Below are 9578 nucleotides of genomic sequence, written 5' to 3'. Positions count from 1 at the left end.
ACCACGGAAGCCGCAACAATCCCCTCCATTTTCCAAGGCGTCACAGCTAATCCGACCGACCCTGCCAAAAAAAAATTTAACGGAAAAACAAAGATTTGCGGTTGCGGTGGACGGAGGCGGAGGCGTCGAGCAAGCGGTAGATTGTAGTGCCACGAACCTGTGACGGGTTGCCAGCGTGTCAGACGGGTTTGAGGGCTCTTTGGTCGCTGAGCTGAAAGGTCATTGCTGGCTTTTGTGCCCTGAGGACATCTGGTTCAGTCAAAATAACGAAAATGGCTGGATTAACCGGGGTGAACGCTTGCCTTGTGCTGCTATGTGCCGCGGGCGTCGGTGTGTCATATTACGCATTCTTCGTCGAAAGCAACGTCGAGCGCAATGATAAATACGAGGCGTTGTGCGACGTTAATGAACACATCAGCTGCACCAAAGTTTTTGCCTCGAAGTGAGTACTTTCAAGTCTTCTTCATAGGTGACTAGGTTAAGTGACGGGTACTCCTGTCACCCCGTGGAATGGGTGCCGGCCGGTGGCCTCCCCGGTTCCGTTTGGTCCTGTCAGACTTGCTATGCACTGTCCTTCCCTTTTTGGTAACTATTTCCAGACAGGAAATATCCCTTTCGTTTGTATGTGGAAGGTCCCAAGTGATTTTCACCAGTGCCTATTGATCCGGGGTTGTCAATGTCAACCTCTTTGGTGATCCTTTTCAAATGTTAAGACTTATGGAAATTCTATTTTACTTATGGCTGCATATTATTCTATTTGCAGGCATGCCAAAGGGTTCGGAGTAGTCGCCAAGTACTTTGGAGAGAGCCACTTCCTTAACCAGCCCAACAGCGTCTACGGAATCTTCTTCTACGCTTTCCTTGCTATTCTGAGTAAGTAAACAGCTGTAAGCTGGAATTCTAGTGTATTTTTTATTGAACTGGTAACTGATTTTTTTTTTTTAATTTACTTTTCAGGTTTGATCAACAACTCTGTCGTCTCGAACATTCAGCTCAGCTTGTCCTTCATTTCCAACTGTTTGTCTATGTACCTTGGTTACCTTCTTATGTATGTCATCAAGTCACTGTGCCTAGTCTGTGTCGCCACTTATGCCATTAACTTCCTCATCTTTATCACCACAATCTGGAAACTGAAGAAACTGGCTAAGAAGTCATCGAACAAGAGGGGTCAAAAGTCAGAGAACACTAAACAAAAGAAGGCTGCCAAGAAAAATAAGTAAATTAGGTCTGACTCTAGCATTCTCAAATTACCTGAAACTTGTTCTGGCAGTGCCAGAATGCAGATATATTTATTTGCCTCTTCTGAAAAAAAAAATGCCTTCTAATTTTATTGCTCAAAAGTCACCTGCCATTAGTATGAGCAAGACAGTGCTGTTGATCAGTGCCGTACAGTTGACAATGAATGACTTCAGAAAATTTTTGTCTCATCAGTAGTATTGACCTCAAGATGGAAAGGTTTTGTTTCCTGTCTCAATGAAAACCGTAGTTGATAATGGGTTTGTCCATTTCTTTCAAACTATTATTACGGGTATGAAGTCTCTTCCAAAGCTTGCTGCCTTATAGGTGTTTTCGATGCATGTCTTTTTAATTTATGCTATGCCGCAAGGTCCAAATTGTTTTAAGAAATGTAACTTGAAGGATTGGCAAGTTAGGGACCATGGTTACTAACCAAGTGTTGGATTTATGATTTTTAAATCAATTTCAAATGACCTTTAATTAAGCTAATTTTCTGTTCAATTTGTTTTATTTTGTTTTAATATTTTTGTTGAGTGGAGAGAATGGTTCTGAGTCTTACTGTAGACTTGTGGGTCTTAAGTAGAAATCCTAGCATTTGGGAGCTCTCTGATTTGCCTTGGTTAATCATGAGCAGCAATTAAATGTACTACTTTTCCATTGAGATTTTTTAGACTGATGGTTGTGAATGTGGTAGTTCAGTATTTAAGAATAATTTTTTCTGTATCTTGTACTTTGACATTCCAAATGTATTTAATTTACCATTTGTATGGTATATATTTATGTTGACTTAAGGAGAACCTACAGAACAGAGGTCATTGTGTCCAATCATTCTTGATAGATCCTCTCGGCAAAGATTTTGCTTTGCTGAAGATTTGATTTTTTATTATTTGTTTAAATTTTAAATGTGTGTGAACTAGTACTTACTGTAATTAACGGCTCTTCTGAGCATAGTCAGAACCATGACAAACTTTTGCCTCTACTGTTTTTGTAATTTTTCTTTTCATGATGTGTACCCTATAACCATCTTACCAGTAGAAAGTAGATTGGCTAAATGAGATGTAGTGCGAAGGCTTAGCTTACTATTTAAAGTTCGATCTGAATTGCATCTCTACCTTTTCACTGTAAGCTCAACTGGCGTAAGGAGTTTTTCCTCCAACATTTTATAAATGTGTGCTGTGTGATTGTAACATTCCACTGGTCAACGATGTATTGTGAGGTTGATATATTTTTTATCAGCTTCCTATTACAATGAATATTGTGTTGCTGTTTTACTATTTGAAAAATTTAATTGAATAGGTCATATCACATAAACACTGTGAGCTACACAATGAATTCCATTAAAAAGGTTGAAAATTAAGAAAGGTTGAAACCAATATCATTGCGTTTGCTTTTTCCCCACTTGCCACCTTGTCTCAGAGCTCGCCGATGCTGCCCGAATTGCAACCCGGCATCATCGCGGAAGTCATTTCGATCATCACCCAAAAGGGACAGTTTGATCGCCAAACTACAGGGGGTGCCCTCTGAGAGGCTAGAAAGGGTGACGCGTGAACATCCTGTGAAAAGAGAAGCCAATTTAGGGAGCGGCTCGGGCCAGCAGGAGTATCGGTATCGCTGCAACGGCTTGTCTGCCCCCGTCGGCACGGCAAAGGTAGGGACCCCCTCTGTGAGGGTCCCCAGGCAAAGGCACCCTCGCAACTGGGGCAGCCAGCGGGACTCGCGTTGACGTGGGGGACGTAGGGCGGCAGGGCGGTCCTGAGGCCGAGGCTGGCCGAGGGCAGTGACCTGGTCCCGGTGCGCCGGGCTACGCCGGGCATTGCGTTTGCATGTGGCCGCCAATTGCTGGGCCCGCTACTTCATCGGTGATCGCCTCAGTGCCACCCGAGGCAGAGGCAGTGGTCAGTACCCGCCCGAGGACCGCAGTGCTCGACATGTTCTCCACGATGCTGGCCCGCCTGGTGCCCCTGCTGCTGCTCCTGGGAGGGCCTTCCCTCGTGCCCTCGCCTGCCTGCGTGGCCGCCGCCCCCATGGCCGCCCCCTTGGCCGCCCCCTGGGACGGCATCGTGGGCTTCCTGCAGACCGTCGCGCACCTCCAGGAACGACGGCCCGACCCTCAGTGAGTAACAGCCCACGGATTCCGAGTCTTTTTCGTTTTCGTCGCAGGACGGGCAGAACGGCGCGGAATGGACGCCAAGCCAATGGAAGGGGCGGGCCTGGGACTTCCCCTCGAGGGGGCACCCTCTTTCGGCCCCCGTTTTCAAAAGAGCGCTTTTCCAGGTCCGTGGAGGAGGAGGACGAGGAAGAGAAGCCATTGAGAAAAATAGTGTATGCGGTGGAGGAGCAGGTGTCCGACAATCAAATCAAGGCGAACGGGAGCGTCATCGTGTACGACAGCCAGGGTGGCCAAGAAGTGCATGTTCCAGGTACGAGTCGCATCCCACCTCCCGCCGCGGAGCTCTGGAACCATTATTAACTTGGCTCGTTGTCTCATCATTCTTGCAGCTACCTCAGAGTCCTCCGGAAACTCAGCCCTGGACAGGAAGAAGCGATCCGCCGATGGCGAGTCAAAGGACGTCGCCGATGCCAGCGAAACTGGGCGTCAAAACGGCAACGTGGTAACGCGCCCTTTCCTGATAGGGCGCAAACTTTGGTACGAAAGCAAACACTTGTCTCCGTTTTCCGTTTCTAGATTTTATTTTTGTTTTACCGAGTAACGTCTTCTTGCCCTGCAGGTACGTCCCTCTATGGTTCAGCCTTTATCTCATCCTGTACATAACGGCATTGACGGTCAAGTCTGTGGCAAGGCACAGGATTAAATATCCCACACTTGTGTCTGAGGATGACCCCTTAAGAAGGCGAAATGGCTACGCAAAAACAGCAAGTCTCACCAGGAGGGTGTCTAATGCCATTTCAAACGGAGAACAGAGATACCAACGCCAATGGAGTATGTGAAACATGAAACGTGATGCTTTTCTCATTAGGGAAGCTTCCAATTAAAGAAACCCTGCCACAATTTAATATGCCTCTTTCTTAAATCCAAAAGCCCTCAATCTTTAGGCAATGGGGAGAGAAATACACAGTTGACACATTGTAGCTACCTATGTTTATTCCTGCTTTTATGTACATGTATTTGAATACCTTTAAAATAATTATTTTAACGCCTACTTTCAGAACATACCAACAACAACATTCAAACATTGTGCCACAATTTACAAATTTGTATCTAAGGTACTGTGATCAGTCTTGTCATGAAGAAAATAAGTTGTCACATTTGCTTCCTAAATCACAACTGTGTTGCCATTACCCTTATAATTACACCAACTGAATGCAATCAGTCCACCCATAAACAAATGTGGTGGCCAAACAACATGAACATGACAAAACAAGTAGGGGAAAAAATACAATTTAACTACGCTTGAGCTTCAATGCTTTCTTTGCGCAATAACCAGTATTGTGCAAAACACTACTAAAAGAGGGAGTGTCAGCGAAAAACACTCTGATCACAAACTATAATTCGAACTTAGCTAAGAGAACGCCTTTAGGGCAACAGCTACCTACGACGGATGGCTATGACCAATGCTTAAAGAGCAACATTTTTTCTGGCTCCAATGATGTGAAAATCAAGGTCTACTAACATGAATTCATTAACAAAATTAGAAGTTTCTATTTGGTAACACAGCAATAAATTTAAAAAAATCTGACAATTGCCTTCAAAAATACTATGGTAAAGAAAGGCACTTTTTGTGGAACAATTTTCACCAAAATGCAAGAGAGAAAGAAATAAAACAAATGGAAGGTGAAAACTAGGCATACAGGAGACTGGAGCCTACAATAAATGCTCACAACACAAAAATAATCTAAATGCCACTACATTACATCACAGCTTCCCCTTTTCCTTTTTCCTCTTTTCAAAAATAAAATAGAAGTACACTACAACGACCTGAGATTTTCTCATGCGCTCGGTTTACAATTATTTTTTTTCTATTGTTTGGAGACATGTGATGTTCTAACTTCAACTTCCTTTGTTTTACATTGAATTTCTCTCTGTCTGTTATGGTGCCAGACTGATCTTCTCTAATCAATGCTGAGGTGTCTTTAAATTTCAAGTTCCATCAGTTAACAGAAGCATGACAGTTGAAATAATTTACGTACACAGGGGTAAAACTAAATGGGATTTCCATTAAATTTCAATCCACTATTTTCTCGATTACTACCCCCTTCCAAATCCTTTGTTTGGCCATGCCATGAAGCATTTGGGGACCATATAATGGCATTACTGATGTAAAACATATCTATAGTATACTAAATGTAGCACTCTATTCTTTCACTTTTCTAAGGATGCTTTTAAAATCCAAAACATTGAGTTGGTACAGAGCCATGCTTGATATGTTTTGGACAAAATTCCTTCCATTTGTTTCCCTAAGATTATCGCACAATACTACTCTGGTGGACACATAGGGTGTATTACTTATATGAAGAATAAATTCGCCAGATGCAAAACAAAGCAGCCACAACAGAAACACTAGAGTGCAGAATTTTGCGCCTGCTGTCATCTCGGCGCACAAGTACAACAGGTGAAGTAGAAGACACAGATTGCAGGATAGGCATTTTTGGCAAGTTCTGATGGTTTCGTTCTACTTGATACTTGCAGCAAGGATCGAATTGCCATGATACTGTGTATAAGCCAGAACACAAAAGGGACACGACGCCTAAAGGTGTGCAGACTAAAGGCCGCTCCCAAATGAGACCTAGAAAAAAATTTAACAGTCAAGTTACTGTATCCAACATAAAGAAGAGGCAGTAAATAGGATTATAAGCCAAAATTGTACATACCAGTACAAACAGCACTTAAGCCAGAAATGATGGCAGTTTTATGCAGGCAGTTTCCAAAAGCAATCCATCGGGCTGTTTCATCTCCTAGTCTGGAGGGCTCGATAACAATGATTTTGTATCCTCGGTCCAGAGCAAGCTCCAACTCATTTTCAAACTTCCACTGGGCATTCTCACTATCATATACTTCATGTATGATGGCCACTTCCCCAGTAGGAGGAAGCCGAGAACTGAAAGAAAAACACAGCAGATAAGTAATGATCATTACATATTCAATCAAGAGTTCAATATCCACAGTTACAGGTCAAATGAAAAGATGGATATGGATCTGATATAATACTTAAGGAGCACAACCTCAAGCCACTGTTCATGAAATTTGGACAAACGCAAGAGGACAGAATCAGATTTTCAAAATTGAGGATTGAAGGATAGTTAGAACTCTCTTTAAAATGTACAGATAGATGAAATAACATCAGACATACAGAGATAAGAAAACTTAATATGTTGACCAGAGAGAAATAGCTGTGTCACAAGGGCAGTAAATGTCTAACAAAAGTAACCAACCACTGTATTCAAAGTCACCATGACAAGAGGTTGAACACACGATTCAACCATGTAAGCCTGAAGCAAAGACATAGAAAATAACTTATTTAAAAAAGAGATAAATCCAATTTTTCTTAAAATCAGCACAATTTGGTTTAGACTATCTAGGAAAATTCAAAAAATTAACTAGAACAGCTCATAACCCATGGGGTTTGCTGCACCAACAGCTATGTTTTCACATCAGATTCAAAAGTCTTACGGACTGGACATGCACCATGATTTGGTGCGAAAAAGTTACAAGATTTCGTAACTTCAGATTAATGCTTTACCACTTCGAACAGACAAAACCATCGCAAATAATCCATAACAAACCTTGAAAGACTGGATTCTCTTGCTTCCACCATCTTTGATATATCACAGTTAAGGAGGCGGGGGGCATGAGGCCTATCTTTTTAAGAGACTCGCTCCACACACCAACCCACCCCACACTCCCCAAACAGGCGTGTGACGACACCGTGCTGCGAATATCCGTCACGACTGCGAATAGGAGATCCGTCCGTGTTGTGTCTCTTCTCGTTTTGGCCATTTCGAAGGACTGTTCGACGGCATAACGGCCCAACTCCTTTGTCAAACAAGTGAAACCGTCCAACGGTCCTTCGAACTCGCCAAAACGAGAAGAGAAACAACACGGCCAGACATCCTATTCGCAGTCGTGAAGTATATTCGCAGCATCGTGACGTCACACGCCTGTTTGAGGAGTTGGGGTTTCGGTTAGGGAGTCTCTTAAGAGGCTATGGGGGGGGGGAAAGGCGGGTGTTTTAGGAGGTGGGGGGTAACCCCCCTCCCCTTTTCCCCGACTATTTTTATATTTTGCTCTGGTGCTTATCAACCAAAGATAAAATCAAACCAATCATTTTAATGTTCTTTCCTTATCGTCTCTTTTTGCTAATCAATGTTTTGTTCGTTTTGCTGGTGACAAGTAACCCTGGCTTTTGAATCTGTATCCCAAAGCCACGACGAGCCGAAGAACAACAAGTCTGCCTTGTGAACGCGCCGCCGCGCTGCACAGCAAGCAAAGCAGCCATTATTGCGAGTGCGAGTTATTTCTGTTTCCTACCGGCTGATTTTACTTGATTGAGCGTGGTTAGAGTGTTCCGAGCTTTGTAATCTGTTGATGTGCTAGTGCGGTCGAACTTAAATACCACTATGGCCGACAAAATCGAAATGAGTCTTGATGAAATCATCAAGCGAAACAAGCCGGCCCGTGGCGGCGCCCGCAGAGGCCGCGGCGCAGCCGGGGGCACCCAAAGAAGCAATTCTTCTTTTCCTCGGCGGGGAGGTGGAGGCGGCCCTCAGCGCAACACCGGCCGAGTAGCGCAGGGAGGAATCGTGAAGCGGCGAACTGCGCCTGGTGCGCCCCCCGCACGTAGTCCCCTATACGCCCGAGTGAGTATTGTTTTGGTTTGCCCTGCCCATAACCCACGCCATTGCTAGCCATTGCGGCTGCGTGTGACTCATTGCCATAACCAACGCAGCCTGTTGGCTGTTGCTGTTAATTGGGTTAGAATTCGTCGCGTGACTGCGTGGAGCTTACCGCGCCTCTTGGCCCTTTTTTAATTTCTGTACCCCTTTGTTGCCAATGTACTGCGTGAGGAGCCCTGGGCGTTAGTCTGCTTTGGCTCCCGATTAGCTTTTGTTAAGTGTTTCAGTCTCTTCCTGTTTGTCTAGCTTGCCTGTTCGTATAATGTATTCCGTTTCTTGGTTGCAGGGCGATGTCAACAGTCGATGGCAACATGATATGTATGCTGGAGCCCCAGGACGTCAGCTGTCATCAGGACGGGGTGGTATCGTCAGTGGCGGAGGCCCCACGAAACTTTTGGTTTCTAACTTGGAATATGGCGTTTCAGATTCAGATATTAAAGTAGGTATCTCAAATGTTGTATTGTAGGCCATCTGCTTGTGCACTTCGTGCTTAATGTTGTTCTACCAATTTCTAGGAACTTTTTACCGAATTTGGACCTCTGAAATCAGCGGCTGTTCACTATGACAGATCAGGCAGGTCTCTTGGAACTGCTGATGTAATTTTTGAGAGAAGACCAGATGCAGTAAAAGCCTTAAAACAATACAATGGCGTACCTTTGGATGGTAAGAATTGTTTTAGATGCCCTGTAATTTGTATAGCTTTTATGTCCTGTATCTAAATTTGGAATTTTTAACAGGCCGGCCTATGGAGATTGCCTTGGCAACCAATGAAATAACCTCAGCCGTCCCAAGGAGCAACCCCAGAGTTGGCGGCAACAGCAACTTCACACAAAACAGACCCCAGAACAGAATTGGTGGCGGCGGCAGTAACTTCAGGAGTGCTGGTGCTGGCAGGGGTCGAGGTGGTAAGACAGTTGCCAATGTCATTATCAGTTGGTAATATGTTCCATCTTGTGTATCATTACCTAAACACACTTTTGTCTTTGTTTAGGTGCCCGTGGAGGTAGAGGAGGAAGAGGTGGTGGTGCACGAGCATCAAAGACTGTTCCCACTGCAGAAGAATTAGACGCAGAGTTGGATGCCTATGTAAACAAGGTTCAAAAGTAAATTGCTGACTTCTTCAGGTCAATGTATTTGAATTAGAATTATTTTGTTTCTCTACAACTTGGTTGTAAGCTGTGTGTAAAAGAAGTACACATAGATTGAGTATTCACCCGATTAAATATTGTCTAATCTGGTAGACAGAAAACTACTTCTCTAAAAAAGTGTTTATGGTAGTAAGCACTGTCATTCCTCCATTCATCGAACATGTTTCAATTTTGATTAATTTATAGGAATGATCTGATTTCACCCAAATTCTAAGTTATCACCGACTTCATTTTAGACTTAGACTTCATTTTATTAATTTTATGGTTCGTAACTAAAAAGTTAGGTGTGTGTAAGCTAAGCCAAAATTTGGTACCTACAAGATTCTGTTTGTACAAATAAAA

At 43.7% G+C, this 9578-nt stretch overlaps 4 protein-coding genes across 4 annotated transcripts; 3 read left to right on the top strand and 1 right to left on the bottom strand.

Moving 5' to 3' along the window:
* Nucleotides 1-36: 36 nt before the first annotated feature.
* LOC117645287 (vitamin K epoxide reductase complex subunit 1-like protein 1) lies at nucleotides 37-2609 on the top strand. The gene is made up of 3 exons (XM_034385355.1): nucleotides 37-442; nucleotides 764-873; nucleotides 958-2609. Exons 1-3 carry the CDS (start codon nucleotides 273-275, stop codon nucleotides 1218-1220), a joined length of 543 nt encoding a protein of 180 aa, XP_034241246.1. The 5' UTR covers nucleotides 37-272; the 3' UTR covers nucleotides 1221-2609.
* Nucleotides 2610-2742: 133 nt separating this feature from the next.
* LOC117645286 lies at nucleotides 2743-4249 on the top strand. Its single transcript, XM_034385354.1, has 4 exons — nucleotides 2743-3349; nucleotides 3511-3656; nucleotides 3736-3883; nucleotides 3966-4249. Exons 1-4 carry the CDS (start codon nucleotides 3060-3062, stop codon nucleotides 4183-4185), a joined length of 804 nt encoding a protein of 267 aa, XP_034241245.1. The 5' UTR covers nucleotides 2743-3059; the 3' UTR covers nucleotides 4186-4249.
* A 67-nt stretch (nucleotides 4250-4316) lies between these two features.
* On the bottom strand, nucleotides 4317-7368 carry LOC117645289 (transmembrane protein 11-A, mitochondrial). Its single transcript, XM_034385356.1, has 3 exons — nucleotides 6979-7368; nucleotides 6067-6293; nucleotides 4317-5981 (listed from the first exon to the last, which is right to left on the bottom strand). Exons 1-3 carry the CDS (start codon nucleotides 7008-7010, stop codon nucleotides 5698-5700), a joined length of 543 nt encoding a protein of 180 aa, XP_034241247.1. The 5' UTR covers nucleotides 7011-7368; the 3' UTR covers nucleotides 4317-5697.
* Nucleotides 7369-7645: 277 nt separating this feature from the next.
* Nucleotides 7646-9340, top strand: LOC117645166 (THO complex subunit 4). The gene is made up of 5 exons (XM_034385151.1): nucleotides 7646-8052; nucleotides 8375-8527; nucleotides 8604-8751; nucleotides 8826-8993; nucleotides 9080-9340. Exons 1-5 carry the CDS (start codon nucleotides 7813-7815, stop codon nucleotides 9193-9195), a joined length of 825 nt encoding a protein of 274 aa, XP_034241042.1. The 5' UTR covers nucleotides 7646-7812; the 3' UTR covers nucleotides 9196-9340.
* The last annotated feature ends 238 nt before the right edge of the window (nucleotides 9341-9578 follow it).

This window comes from Thrips palmi, unplaced genomic scaffold (genome assembly GCF_012932325.1).
Source record: "Thrips palmi isolate BJ-2018 unplaced genomic scaffold, TpBJ-2018v1 HiC_scaffold_18, whole genome shotgun sequence".
Lineage (NCBI taxonomy): Eukaryota > Metazoa > Arthropoda > Insecta > Thysanoptera > Thripidae > Thrips > Thrips palmi.
Note: the sequence above shows the minus strand (reverse complement) of the source record. Positions and strands in the feature narration are given on the sequence as shown.